At 39.5% G+C, this 14,488-nt stretch overlaps 3 protein-coding genes across 3 annotated transcripts; all 3 read right to left on the reverse strand.

The window, feature by feature from the left end:
• Window positions 1-4,154: 4,154 nt before the first annotated feature.
• LOC119080463 (DNA damage-binding protein 1) lies at window positions 4,155-9,186 on the reverse strand. Its single transcript, XM_037188839.1, has 13 exons — window positions 8,941-9,186; window positions 8,652-8,800; window positions 8,322-8,584; window positions 8,050-8,255; window positions 7,545-7,627; window positions 7,323-7,476; window positions 6,771-7,258; window positions 6,525-6,712; window positions 5,499-6,450; window positions 5,150-5,369; window positions 4,897-5,086; window positions 4,422-4,818; window positions 4,155-4,350 (listed from the first exon to the last, which is right to left on the reverse strand). Exons 1-13 carry the CDS (start codon window positions 8,999-9,001, stop codon window positions 4,270-4,272), a joined length of 3,432 nt encoding a protein of 1,143 aa, XP_037044734.1. The 5' UTR covers window positions 9,002-9,186; the 3' UTR covers window positions 4,155-4,269.
• A 184-nt stretch (window positions 9,187-9,370) lies between these two features.
• On the reverse strand, window positions 9,371-11,341 carry LOC119085701 (cell wall protein IFF6-like). The gene is made up of 2 exons (XM_037196150.1): window positions 11,205-11,341; window positions 9,371-10,745 (listed from the first exon to the last, which is right to left on the reverse strand). Exons 1-2 carry the CDS (start codon window positions 11,339-11,341, stop codon window positions 9,371-9,373), a joined length of 1,512 nt encoding a protein of 503 aa, XP_037052045.1.
• A 927-nt stretch (window positions 11,342-12,268) lies between these two features.
• LOC119080974 (28S ribosomal protein L42, mitochondrial) lies at window positions 12,269-12,780 on the reverse strand. The gene has a single exon (XM_037189621.1). It carries the CDS (start codon window positions 12,698-12,700, stop codon window positions 12,311-12,313), a length of 390 nt encoding a protein of 129 aa, XP_037045516.1. The 5' UTR covers window positions 12,701-12,780; the 3' UTR covers window positions 12,269-12,310.
• Window positions 12,781-14,488: the final 1,708 nt, after the last annotated feature.

Here is a 14,488-nt window from a genome sequence, read left to right on the forward strand (position 1 = left end):
GGGGTCACGGTTAACTATTCTGATAATGTTCGTAATCTTGGAATCACCATGGATGCTAATCTTATGTTTAGTGCTCACGCGACTGATCTCAGTGCCAAAGTGTTTTCGAGGCTGAGAAGTTTATGGCCGAATCACCATGTTCTTTCATGGCACACCAGACTCATGTTTACTGCCCAATTATGGAATTTCTTAAGCACCGGTCAATAATCCTCGTCTTCAAACTACTCATCGACAAGTCACCGAGTTATCTTTTTGATAATCTACAACTATCGAGGCGCTCCAGCTTACTAATCATTCCTCGTCACACTACTAGTCAATACAATCATTCATTCTTTGTTGATGCTGTATCGGAATACAACAGGTTACCAAATGTCGTTAAACAAACAGGATCCCTACCATCTTTCAAAAGGCGTTGTCTGGAACATTTCATCAGTCGACAACGGATTATTTGAGTAATTGGAATAAATGTTTCACACCGTCCACTGGCTTCGACCATACCATACCATACCTTACGACCTTTACCGTTTCAGTAATAGCACACAGGCATTGTTGGTATATCTTTATCGTTATGAACTTATATGTTGTCATTGGTTTTTGATTATGTTGTTGATGCGTACAGTCCGCTATGACTCTTCTTTATTGTCTTTTATTTTTATTTTTATTTTTGTTATCTTCAGTTTTTTTTTCTATTTTGATTGAGGCTCAAGTTGTACTACTTTCACTCATTTCTTTCTTGTTTTGTTTATTTAAAAAAAAAACGTATACTTTGTTAACGTCGGAACATTTGTGTAAGGAGCGATCCTTTTTGTTCTTTGATTACAAATAAATTGAAATTGAAATTGAATAACGAAGTTGTCTGGTTCGACACTAGTGAATTCTTCCTTACTGTATAAGAAAGGTGTTTGGTTTGATCAACTGAATTTTTCCCTTTACAAAATTTAAAGAAAGGAGTTTTTTTTTGATTATATAGAGAGCTTTGTTCAATCCTTCTGAATTTATGCATTGACGAAATGCCAAATATGGATGCTTTGTTCGACATTGAAGAAAATATGTTTCTTTGGAATGAGCGAATAGTCAAGAAGAAACTATATTCACACATTGTACTAATACTCACTTCATAATACCTTGGCAATGTCCGCACTGTGCTCTCTTTTCTCTATTCGTACATTGTGTGAATGGTTTCTTCTTTGTTTCTAACTAAATGCAACCACCATAGCACTGTTGCTTGAGAGTGTTATGCAACCATCCAAAAAGCTGGTTCATCTACAAATACACAAAGATGAGAAACCATGGTCACGCACATAACGTAATCGGCGTATAAGATATATGAATGTGAAATGAACGCAATGCATAAAATGTCCTCAGGAGTCTAGCATGTTCATTTGACTGTAATTCCTTTGCATGCTACATTATACGTACACCAAGGTTCAGAACACTTTAAGAACACTAATCTCGTTAATAAGGACGATGTATGGCACGCTATTTTTCATTTTTTTCTCTCTCCTAATAATGTCTTCTATATTGTTTCCATTTTTCTTTAGAATGGTATTTACTCGACTAATATACGCGAGTGTCAACTACATATCAAAAATAAAACAGGCCCGGACGGCTATAATGGGCCGAAGGGCTGCTGGCTAGAGCAATTTTGAACTGCACAAAATGTTTCAACTTCAAAAATTAATATTACGATCCGCTTCACTTCGAGCGGCCGTTGGGTAGTGTGAAGAATTCCACAAATAATTTTCTATGCAACTGATCGTACAAGGTCAACTTCGACCAATTTCATTCGAAACGGTTACTCGATTTTTACATAGTAAAATTACTTGTGGAATTCTTCACATTACCATCTGTGGTTTCCGAGGAAAGAAAGGAAATCACACATACCAATTCCACAGTCATTATTCTCTCAGCATTTCTGTTAATTTTGTCAATGCCTGATGCAAATCCCCGATTATCCATTCATGGTGTGGACAAATTCTTTACCAAATGACCGTCGTGCGGTTAAACGAACTCAGTGGTTGACCAAAAGCTATTTTGTTTCAACTTGCAATGTCCTTTAAAATAAATTTTCACCAATACCAGATTACTCGAATCCCGTTTACCCATTAGCGTTTCTCCCGTCGTGCCAATGCTCTACAATCTAGTTTTTGCTCTACAATCACTTTTCTCTCGTTGAACCGACTCTCCGTCCTTGATCATTCGTCACGGATTGCAGTAACTTGCCAAAACTTTTTCTCGATTTGTTCCAACTTCTTTGTAGACGACTTTTATTCATGGAGTGAACAAACTTTTTACCAAAGAATCATCCTCCTTTTCTCCGAGAAATTCTCGGTTACGCGAACTCAATTGTTGACAAAACACTTTTGCATCAACGTACAAAATTTTCGACTAGATTTGCACTCTTTTCTACGAAGCCCTTTACGCAAATGAACCGGTCCTGTCACTGTCGCCATGTTCGAAATTACAAGGAGCAGATTCAAACAACAATTTATAAAAAATGGACAAAATCGTGTTGATTGGGATTCTCGATACTTAACATATGAACAACTGTGATCGAATGAATATTTTTCTCGTAGACGCAAATCCTTCTACGATTTTCTTACATTAATGGCACACTAAGCTCACATATTTTCGCACAGGCAGTGTAGCCACTCCGGCTCTGATGTGAAAGCAGTTCTAAACTTTCCACCTTTGAATATTTATGAACCTAAATATAAATATTGTGGGAAACAGGGCATTATATTGCTAACTACACCGTGAATAAAGTGAGTATAAACATACTTAGTATCGACGTCCTAGTAAACGAAAAACTAACGCCCAGTTTACGTATACAGACAGTCCAACACGTTGATGACGGTAATATTTTTTTAAATATTCGAAATATTAGAACGTAATCCAAGAAAGGCCTACTGATATGCCAACTGCTATTAGCTTCAAAAATTGTATTGTTTTAAGTACGTTTGGGCTTTGCAATTGAAGAGAAACTCCGCCGCTGCTGCTTTGTGTATTTCTGGCAGGTATTTCAGGTGAATTGGTCAACTTATTCATATCGCACCAGACACCACGACCTATTTTATAATTATTTTCTTTTATAAATCAGAAAATTTTAGAAATTCTCTCACATAAATATGGTTGCAAAGACTTCGATACGAATAGACTGACGGTGCGGCGTTAATAATTGCGATAGGCTGCCCAACTATGCAATCCCTGAGATCTTATTTGATTGTTATTTTCTCTTGAGAATAGGGAATGCAAACCAAGATCGAATTCCAAAACCGCGATTTCGGTTCTTTCTCGTTCAAAGACCGCGGGTAACCGGTTAACTGGACCGATTTGAAAATCACTAGACTTGGGATCGTAGGAACTTATTATATGATGACATTTCTTATTTGCCCAGAGATGTCTAAATAGAACAACTTTCTGCTCTCTAACAGGCATCACTCTTCGATTTTTGTGTCAAATTTGTCCATAGGTTTAATTTGTGGGATCGAAGTTATAGCAAAGGTAGAAAAGTTTCACTGACATTCCAGGAAATGGAAACGATACTTTTAAGAGTCGAGCATCTTACCAGAACTACACGTAACAGTTGAAAAAGTAAAGGACAATTTGTACAGAGTTGTCAAATTTCCAATAGTTTCCTGTTGTTATTTACGGATTTCAGTGTCTCATTTCGACATTTCGAAAATCTGGATCACTGCTAGGAGTGTACTAATTGATCACACAGAAGAAGCAGGTATTCGTCGAGTTGTATCCGACATTTCCAATTGTAGTAACATGAAAGCAATGAGTAAGAAAATCTTTGCGAAACTAAATTGCTTGTAAATTCAAAAGATTCATCAAAAACAAAAATAATTAAAATACCGGCTAACGGAAAAACCGGCTTCTTTTATGCCAAAAAAACCAGTTAACCGATTCGATTTAAATCCGTTTGTATTCCCTAGTTGAGAAGCACAAACTCGTGGATGTGGCCCACATCATGGGTTCACATTATACAGTCGATGGATTATTCAAGAAATGGTTGATGACTGGGTCCTCTCAATAAGCCTTCGAGTAAAAGATAATGCCTCACATCAGTGAAATGTCAATTCGTGTACCAATTCGCCACCGATACCGAAATTGGACACATCGCATACTAATTTAATTCAAAACAACGATTTCACTTTACAAGAAATATTTTCGGAAATATTTTGCTTCATTATTTCATTTTTGTCGGTTGCAATTGGTCATACTTGTAAACTAAGTAGTCAAATGAAGACTGAAAATTTAATCTTAATGGATCCTAGTCAAATCTTCGACAATTTTAATAACATCATCAACTGTTGCCTCACGTTTTGTACCACCAACATCAATCTGAAATAGAAATAAATTTACCGAGTCAACATCAAGTCGATCCAATTTTTCTAGTGTCATTAATCACTAACCTCTAATCCAGACACGGTATCAATCATTTTATTTCTGCTCAGATCGAGAAAACTTTCAATCAAATCGCCGTCGATAAAACCTTCACTAGTTTCTGTTTTCATGTCGGTGCAATAGCTTCGCCAGAAGCAATGCTCAATTTTGCCAACCGTTTTGATGGTGTGGGTGAGTCTTTCCTCTAGACTTCGCAAAAATTCGTAGAAATCTGATGGAATTTGGGTAACCAGTCCAATGGCACCGCTGACTGTGCCATACAAAACACATCCTTGCGTCGGTGTGGTCTTTTCGCCAACATTTTGCATGACCAGTGATCCGTGTCGGAATACATTTACAAAATCTCCTAAATGATACTGAGCTACTTCGGGCATCTGTTGGCGTTCTTCGTCTGTGGTTGCAGCGCTGTGCCAACACAAATGAAATGATTTTGTTGAATCGAAAAGAGAACTACGAGAACTGGGGATGGGGATGGTACGTTACCTGTCTTTTTGACACACAAATAAGTTCAGACTGTTTTCGGCACCCAAAAACGTGTCGTCGTCGAGAATTTCCACGGCAGTCATCCACTTTGGTTCATAGTCTCTTGATATTTCTTCGAAGCTTCCCTCCATTTGTTTGTGTTGGAGCAGTGTAATCGAACGCATCAGATCGCCAACCAAAATGAAATCACCTGAAACAACATTTGGCGGTTAAAGGAGTTGCTACTTGGCGATTGAATTGCTTTCAATTTTACCCTTAGTTTTTACGTAAAGAGCAATGATGTTGTTGAAGTGGCTGCATTCCAATCGTAAGTCCTTGTCGCTGGTCCATTCAAATAATCGTACGGTGCTGTTAATGCTGGCCAAAACTTTTCCATTGAATTCGACGAGCGAATAGCATGCTCCTTTGATTTCTTTCTCAGCCACTTGTTGCAATTTTCCCTCAGAGTAATGGTAAATGATAATTCGACCAACCTGTGAGTTAAGAGAAGCATGCGTCATTTGAGTTCATTCGGAAATGTACGAATCAAATGCCAAAAGTGACGATGAACTCAGCTCACCAGCTCACTCCAGCAGTCAATACAAAGCTCGGGAAAAACTCACCTTAGGATCAGCTTCTTCCGGATAAACAAATGCAGTACCGACAATGTAGTATGTATTCGGGTCATCGCCAAGTTTTGCCGACATCAACGACAATGCATACTCCGTTTGCATGAACTGGTGCGCATGCAGTACCTCGAACGTATTTTGATCGATAATTAGTAAATTGTGAATTTCCACTTCCTGTCCGAATTCAGCTGTACTGGCAGAAGTTCCAGCACCAGGTTTCGGCAACGAGCCAACATTACTCGACGACGTTACGTTTTGCGTTTGCGTTGATGCACTCGGTCGCGAGGGGATTAGGCCAGCCGAATCTTGAATGTCTGTTCGCAACGTAATGACGCCGAATGTCTGTGAACTTTCTTGGTATGCTATGCGACGGGGTGCTTCGCCCAACGGTACTGTACGAATATGCAATTTTTGTATTTCGTCAATTGTTCCTAGGATCACCGAATTTTTCGTTGCCAATGCTAAACTGTCTTGGTACGCGTAAGCATTCAGTGAGCACATGTGATTCACTTCCTTCAGATTAACGTTGGAGAACACAAGCTTATGGTTGGAGGAGTAGATGACCGTCGGTCGATCGGAGCAGGCGAACACATTCGTTGTGGATAGTGAACGGAACGTTTTCAGAATCGTCGGCTGGGTACCAAGGGTGACCTTTTTCTTTTCGGACAGCGTACCATCGACGCCGTTTAATGAGAAATAGAACATGGAACCATCACCAAGGGCACACAGCAGATAGTTGATTCCTTCGAAGCAAGTCATCAGTATCGAGCGTGGTATAATTTCGCCTCCCAGCTTCTCAATTGTCAATGTTTCGAGCGTCGGCAATCGTAGTACACAAGCTGAAATGTCTGTCCATAAACCAACTGCAACCAAATCCGAACGAGTTTCTTTGAAATCCAAAACAGAGATGTCCAAGCAAGCTACTTCATAAGGTAGTGTTGTGTGTCTGAAATAAGTTTCACATTTTTTATAGGTCGATTGCAGAGGTCACAAAGGACTCGGAATCGGGAAGGTACTCACGATATTTGTTTTAACTCTCCATCCTTAATCTCAATGTAGTAGATGTCGCTAGCTGATGCACACACTAATTGGGTAAAATTGCAAGCAACGACACCGATTCGACGATTATTTGGAGGTTTCCACTCACTGATCAGTGCTCGATTTTCACCTTGTACCAAACGAGCAGTTAACGGAGTTACTTGAATTATCTACGAATGTGTGAATGGTCAGTTGAATTACTTTCAGTTACATGGCAACACTTCCTACCTGACCAAAGTCCACATTCCCACAATAGAATGTTTGTTGTTCGTTCAGAAAACCTGGAATTTCCGTTTCTTCGACCTCTTCACCTGTTAATGTCAGAATGCGCGTGTGCCCAACAAATGCCAACACCAAAGTGTTTTCGAACACACTGTCCTCAATGCCAACCTTAAGCGCCCACATACCTTTTATGCCCGGCAAATCAATGCAAGCGTGCTCTTGAATGCCAATACCATTGCGAATGATTCGCAATGAACCCTCTTTGAAACTGCCCGAACATGTTATTATTTGGCCTTGGCCCTGCCGTTCCAAGTCAACGACACATATGTCCATGATCGGTCCAAGATTCGTAAATGTTTCCATCGGCACAACGTAGCTACCGTTTTCGTTAACATTTTTGTTCAATTTGACCAGCTGCGAATCGCCATGCCTTGATCCAATGAACAGAACGCCATTGTCCAAGTATGTAATACATTCGGGTATGGATGTTTCACCTGGAATATCGACGATTTAGGGGTGAAAATACTGATGGAACGGGAAAAAACTCAGCGGAAATACCTAAAAGTTCGACTTTCAAGTCTTTTACATACAGTTGACCCTTTGAATTTTCGCGAGTTTCTAGAAACAGCATAAAGAGGTGACCGTTCATGTTTCCCAGTAAATATCGAGATCCTTTGCTGTCCACTCTGGCATAACAATTTATGGTACTTTGCTGCACGGGGAAAAGCATGAGAATTTGAAATCGGGACATGGGTTTGATAAATCGCACCAAATTCTTACCTTAATTATTGGAGGTGCAACGGCTGTGTAGTTAATTCCATCGTGATACACAATTGATTCCATACCGATGACGATGGCACCACCTAAAAATTTGTTTGAATTATTTGAATTCTCATCAAAGAATTTCTTTTCGAAATTTTGACATAGTTTCTATCGGATGAAAACTCATCTGCTATCGACAACCACAACAAAAATAAGCAGTCAGCACAATTGACTCTAAACAACCACAGCAAAAACAAGCAGTCAGCACAAACGGCTCTGAGACTGAATCATATTTTTACAAATGAATCCAATGGACTGAAAGATTTTGAAGTCAAGATTCGTGCAATAAAAGATTTGTTGATTTTATCGTGATACGATCGCTCATTATAAACGGTCAAAATGACCAAGACAACCTCAAATTAAATTTTTTGTGGAATGTTAGCGCAATCCTAAGTTACCGAAAGTGAAGCTTTATTGGCTTCACACAATTGCGCAATGGCAGTACAATATATTCGCTACTCACCAAGCGGCGATGGTACTGGAATAAGCATCGTTGCTTCTGTTTCAACATTATCCTGTTTCCAAGCAATTTTCATGAATTCTTTGTCCCGCATATTTATCTCGTGTGTTTTGATATGACGCCCGTTCACATCTTGATGGATAACAATTAGTGTCGGATTCGGGCAGCCATGAAGAAATTCCACGTCCTGGACGAGCATCTCTTCCATTCTGAAACGAAAAGATCGAATTTGTATTGGCTGCAGGTTGGGATAATTTCAAAACACTAGTCCTCACCGCAATGTGGTGGCCTTCAATTCACTGGTGTCATTGTCCAAAGGAATTATCTTAAACAATCCCTCATACAATCTCATTCCGATGACGCGCGATTTCGGATCAATAACGGCTAGGATGCCTGTTTCGGCTGGTTTGCCCACTCGATCGGCCACATTACCGTGAGCTTTTGTTATGATTTCAATGTTGTCATCGATCATAGTGCATTCCAGAATCATTGCATTGTATCGCTGTGTAAGTAGAAAAATTCGGTCCTTCTGCTCCCCCTGAAAATTTGAAAATTGTCATTTTGCGAACAATTGCTCGGGCACTCCATAAATGCTATTCACGTACATTCGGTCGGAAGTGTTTCATTACGGCTATTTTTCCATTTATTCCGATCTCCTTCAAAGATCGCAAGCCTTCCGGCGTCACCAAGTATATTTCTAACCTCGAATTCTTTGCTATGATTAAATTCAAGTCGGTACTTGACGTGAAATTGCCTGCAATCATAAAAATGCATTCGATTAGAAATGATTGCATGGGCTGAAGCTATTATTAGCGTTAAAGTACACTATTTTCAACCCGTAAACATAACCTCGATACGGGAAAAAGTAATGGAATTGTCTTTAAAAAAAATTACCTGTAACACATGCCGTAACCGCCGTGGGCTTTTGAGCAGTTATGATGTAATGATGTGACATCTTTTAATATGGTAAATTTAGCGAAATTTTGAATGTAATCATAAAAAACAACAATATCACCGACTCAAATAAACTAATATTCGAATGGTTTCAAGCTCTTTTTTGTGTGTTATGTTGATCGACAAATAATACAGTTTGACCGGGCAAAATTGATCCATAGAGTCAACAAACGAAAAATAAATAAACGATTACTGGAACCATCTATGGGCAAACATAAGAGACAATCGAAATGTCAGAACGCAGAGAGCGCAAATTTTCAAAATAAAAAACAGGGATGGCTCATGCCAATTCCGATTTGGAACATTTATACCCACAGGTAACCTTAAATATTTTTTTTTTTTAGTTGAGGCTGCTCTCTTCATTAGCTATTTAGCTAAAATAGTTGGCAAGCATGTGGCTCAAGTCGTTGTCGTTGGCGTGAATTGGTAAAACCACACTCGAAGCATCTTCTTCATGTTGTGTTTCATGATCGCATTTTAAGCACGCCTTACGATGAAGAAGCGTAACATTGAATGTCGACGAGAACGGCTCGGTGTCAGGATTTTCTTTTCCAACGAGTTCGATCAATGTTAACATGAACTCGTTCGCATCTTGTTGCACTGATGCGGGAAACATAGGTGTAAGTGCTCGAAAATGTCCTAGGAATCCAGCGGGAGATGCTACTGTGTTGGCACGTACAGTGTTGAACATTTGCCGCAAGTGGAACCATAGCGAATTCGGACAGGATAACGAATTTGAGCACTGGTTATTGCAGAGAACTGAATGCTGTGTACCATGCAACAGCCAATGTGCGAAATGAGGCAAATGGAAGAACATCTGCAGAATCGACGAAACGTAACATGAGTTCTTCATGTTCGTGATGCCAGATCCAATTACAAATGGGATATTTGCACTCCAATCGTGATACGGTTCGGTGACTTCGATAGACGGTTCGGTGGATTCGCAAGACGGTTCGGTGGCTTCGCTAGACGGTTCGGTGGATTCGCTAGACGGTTCGGTGGATTCGCATGACGGTTCGGTGGATTCGCATGACGGTTCGGTGGATTCGCATGACGGTTCGGTGGATTCGCATGACGGTTCGGTGGATTCGCTAGACGGTTCGGTGACTTCGATAGACGGTTCGGTGGATTCGCATGACGGTTCGGTGGATTCGCTAGACGGTTCGGTGGCTTCGCTAGACGGTTCGGTGGATTCGCTAGACGGTTCGGTGGATTCGCATGACGGTTCGGTGGATTCGCATGACGGTTCGGTGGATTCGCATGACGGTTCGGTGGATTCGCTAGACGGTTCGGTGACTTCGATAGACGGTTCGGTGGATTCGCATGACGGTTCGGTGGATTCGCTAGACGGTTCGGTGGCTTCGCTAGACGGTTCGGTGGATTCGCTAGACGGTTCGGTGGATTCGCATGACGGTTCGGTGGATTCGCATGACGGTTCGGTGGATTCGCATGACGGTTCGGTGGATTCGCTAGACGGTTCGGTGACTTCGATAGACGGTTCGGTGGATTCGCATGACGGTTCGGTGGATTCGCTAGACGGTTCGGTGGCTTCGCTAGACGGTTCGGTGGCTCCTTTCATGTATGCGATGAATTCTGTTTCATTGATGTCAACCAATTGAGCGTCACTTAGGTCAATCACTTCTCCAACATTTAATTTGCCAATCATTTCCACAAATTCTAATTGCACTAGCCCGGTCGATGGGTCAAACGGTGGACAAATCTGGATGTCTTCGAGGACGTTGATGCTTCAGTTTTGGATAAATCGAAATTGTTTTTTGTTAATTCTTAATCGATGACACAGCGCCGAAAAAGTCCCGGGACACAGACATTTGAATGAAAAATTAACAAACAAAAAAATTTAACAAAAAAAAATTCAATTTCGACCTGTGTGAACGATATGAGCGGTCGTTTCGATAATTGTCTTGTGCTATTTTTGTAAGTCTAATTCGCGAACTATAAATATCTACCGCTCACAGCGCCGAAAAAGTCCCGGGACACATACATTTGAATGAAAAATTAACCAAAAAAATTCAATTTCGACCTGTGTGAACGATATGAGCGGTCGTTTCGATAATTGTCTTGTGCTATTTGTAAGTCTAATTCGCGAACTATAAATATCTACCGCTCACAGCGCCGAAAAAGTCCCGGGACACAGACATTTGAATGAAAAATTAACCAAAAAAAAAAACAAAATGAGTACTCACCGATTACCGAGCAAGCGTTGCTGTTTTCCAATTATTTCCCGTTGCTCCGATGTTGCCGATTGGAGTCGATGATAGTCGTCCTTCAAGATGGGTAAATGATCGGCAAAAAATTTAATTCCAGCACTATCACTGATCATTGAACTTTCGTTAATTTGGTCACAGCACTGGTTGTTAGGATATGGCACCTCTTCTCTAAATTCTCTAAATTAGTGTATTTTAGTGTGGATCGACTTTAAATGTTAACTTTCATCCAACAAGCATATAGTGTTCCATAACCAGTCGAGTACCCTGATCCGAAAAAATAAGTTCTAATAGAAATGAAATTATTCTTGAAGTGACACATCGATTGAGTAGAGTCTGTTAACCAACATTACTGCGGAGGTCAGTAAAATTTAGATAGGAATTTGCTTTAACTGAGTTTCATTTGAACGATGCACACGAAACTCTCTTTTTACGGTTTTGCTACTACACACTATTCCACCCGTACATCAGTCTGTTTGTATGAGTAAACCAACTGAAAAACGACTGAACTAAATTTCACTGACGTTCACTGTAAGTTTCACCATTCTTCTGTCCAACTACCCAGTGCCGTCTTTAGCTTTTTTGCGCCAAGGAAAATTCTTAAATGCAACTACCAGCGAGACTACCAGATATATCAGAGAGAATCTGAGGTGCAGTTATTGGAGATCCCCTAACGAGTGAACGAGTCATATTGTGTCTCACGTGCAATAATATCGGTAGTCATTGGAACACTAGTTCCGGCTGGACATCTTCAGCAGAATTCCTTGGAAGACGTGACAGTTACTCTTTGGAATTTGTAGGAAAATTTGCAGTGTGTGGACATGTCCATTTGAAAGTCCTCAATTCCATTGTTGGTTGAGTTGGGCATTCGCCTCGTTTATACTTAGACAAACAGTTACAATGTATACTGTTGTCTCATAACACTTCTCACCATTTTTATTTTTTGTTGAAAATACAGTGAACTAAGCCGGACCTTTCATCAAACCGAAAGATTATACAAGGAACTTCTGCACCACTTCGTAATTCAATGACAACATCACGTATAAATATTGCTACACAATTTTATTGAATTTAAACAAAGGAAACTACAAATACGGTCGATCCATTGGCGTTTTCTTGGCTTTCTTGTCTCTAGCCCGTGGAAACCAGCGATGCTTCGTTGTGAACGTAATTCGTTCTAATTCCTGGCGAGCCAGAACCGGATGTTTATTGTGAAATGCCTGCATGGCTGTGTTTAATGCACTTTCTTTGATAACCGCTGATCGATCACGTTGCTCGCTGACGGGTATCGGCCGTGTAAATTCATACGGAAACTCCTTGGTCGGATGCCAGGCAACGAAAGTTTTCCCATCGTCGGTGAGTGCAATTTTGTCCACCAGTGATAAATGACCGGTTGCTGTTTTTGACGAATATGATTTGATGAGATGAAGGCCACTATTTCGGCAAAATAGTTTTAATTGTGCCAAGAAATTCATTGTTGCAATGAATTCTTGTGAGTCTGCACTGACGATATTAAAATTAACCTCGAAGAAGGTGTATTGACAGTTTTTCTTGTCAAATCTGACGTTAAATCCATGAAAACTGTATGGATTTTATGCCACCAGTCCATGTGAAAGTACTCTAATTCGAAAAGTGGCGCGAACATGTTTTTTTTGTCACGCTTGGCTGAGTGTTTTTCGTTAATTTTTCTTTGTAATTTTATACGAAATTTGAAGTACAGTGACCGTCTTTTTCTAAATCTCTTATTTCTCCAACTTCATTTCTCCATAACGAATATATAGAGAAATGAGAGAAGTAAGAGAAAGACGGAAAGACGGTCATTTAGAGAGTTTATAACTGTAACGTGCCTGAACTTCTTTAGGACCTCAGACGATGCAATTTTTTGATTTAGTGCTGAACTTCAATATTTTATACAGTTTGATCATAAAACTTTGATGCATGTACTTTTGCCCATTGATCTATGCGTTGATATTTAGTGATGAGATAGAAGCAGTAAAGGTTGTAAAAAAATTCCGATAATTTAACATGAAGATCGGAGTTCACGAAAACATATTTTTTAACTCAAGAATCCACAAATAAACACCGGTGATTATAGGTAAAGATTTTATTTCTTAAAAATTCTCTGTATCATAACATAACAATTTTGATATACTCGTACATTCTAACAATATCATTCACGTAGGTCAAGTAAAGTAGGTATAGTATATATACTTGGTTGGTTGGTTTGGTTTATTCAACATTTTTTTTTGCACGTTTAGTCGCACACGAATGCTTAACAAGGTAAATATTCATTTTAAATATCGTTTCCGCTACAATTGCACTATTTTGAATAAGAAACCGCTAGATAATATAGAAATATAGTCGCTAAATGTGTCAGATTCAAGCTGAAATAAAAATCGACGCATAGACAAACAACATTCCTTCACATTTTTCAAAGTTCAATTTTGTATCGCGAAAAAGTCTATCGAAGCTGGGATGGTATGCGAGTCCTAAGTTTCATTGTCTTGACTAAAATAGTATGTTATGTTTGTAGATGCATTTTTGAGCATTTCCGGTGAGAGAATGTGACGTTTTTGGTCGGTTGTTTTTTCGTTGGCTGTACATTTTCACTAAGTGCGAAATGTTTGAAAAGAAATTCGGGAATTAGGCCTGACTCGATGTTTCCGATGTACAATGACCACACGAATACACAATACTCTCTCAATTGAATGCAAAACTATTTTGGGAAATTGTTCTTTCTAATCCGATACCTTTGATTTTCTCTTTTACTAAGTCTTGCTATGTTTGTTGGTGAACGTTCAAAGCGTGCGCCATAAGCAGGGACTATTTTTGGAAAGTTTATTTCTCAAAGTTGCGAAAAAATCTCGAAAAAGTTCTGAAATTATTTTTCTGGAATTCTCAGAATTAAGATTCCCAAAAAAGAGCTTTGGCCATTAGTCACCACAGCTTCGTAATGTTTGGTAGGCTCAGTCAATAATCTGCGATTTCGATAAAATTTCTACAGTGAACGACATCTCAAATGTCTCACTGTCATTTTTTTCAGAGAATGTCATTGTGAATTTGCAATGACACAATAAAATTCTCAGAAAAATTTGACAGTGAGATATTTGAGATGTCGTTCACTGTACTTTTCGAATAGATTAAAATTTAGGAGGTTCTAAGGACAGTTAAACCAAGATTTTTAATGGTTCAAGGTACCTTAAGCGCAGCCTACAATTTCCAAACCGTTAAACATTACAACTTTCGGAAAATAGGCAATTACA

The sequence above is a fragment of the Bradysia coprophila genome, chromosome X, assembly GCF_014529535.1.
Source record: "Bradysia coprophila strain Holo2 chromosome X, BU_Bcop_v1, whole genome shotgun sequence".
In the NCBI taxonomy this organism is placed as follows: Eukaryota; Metazoa; Arthropoda; class Insecta; order Diptera; family Sciaridae; genus Bradysia; species Bradysia coprophila.

Excerpts from the sequence above, each read along its gene's own strand:
- LOC119080463 (XM_037188839.1), bottom strand. The coding sequence starts at position 9,001 with ATGTCACATCATTACATCATAACTGCTCAAAAGCCCACGGCGGTTACG. Across the intron at positions 8,585-8,651 it reads TGAAACACTTCCGACCGAAT|GGGGAGCAGAAGGACCGAAT; the intron begins GTACGTGAATAG and ends TCAAATTTTCAG. Across the intron at positions 4,819-4,896 it reads TTTGTGTGTCAAAAAGACAG|CGCTGCAACCACAGACGAAG; the intron begins GTAACGTACCAT and ends GTGTTGGCACAG.
- LOC119085701 (XM_037196150.1), bottom strand. The coding sequence starts at position 11,341 with ATGATCAGTGATAGTGCTGGAATTAAATTTTTTGCCGATCATTTACCC. Across the intron at positions 10,746-11,204 it reads CAACGCTTGCTCGGTAATCG|CATCAACGTCCTCGAAGACA; the intron begins GTGAGTACTCAT and ends CCAAAACTGAAG.
- LOC119080974 (XM_037189621.1), bottom strand. The coding sequence starts at position 12,700 with ATGAATTTCTTGGCACAATTAAAACTATTTTGCCGAAATAGTGGCCTT.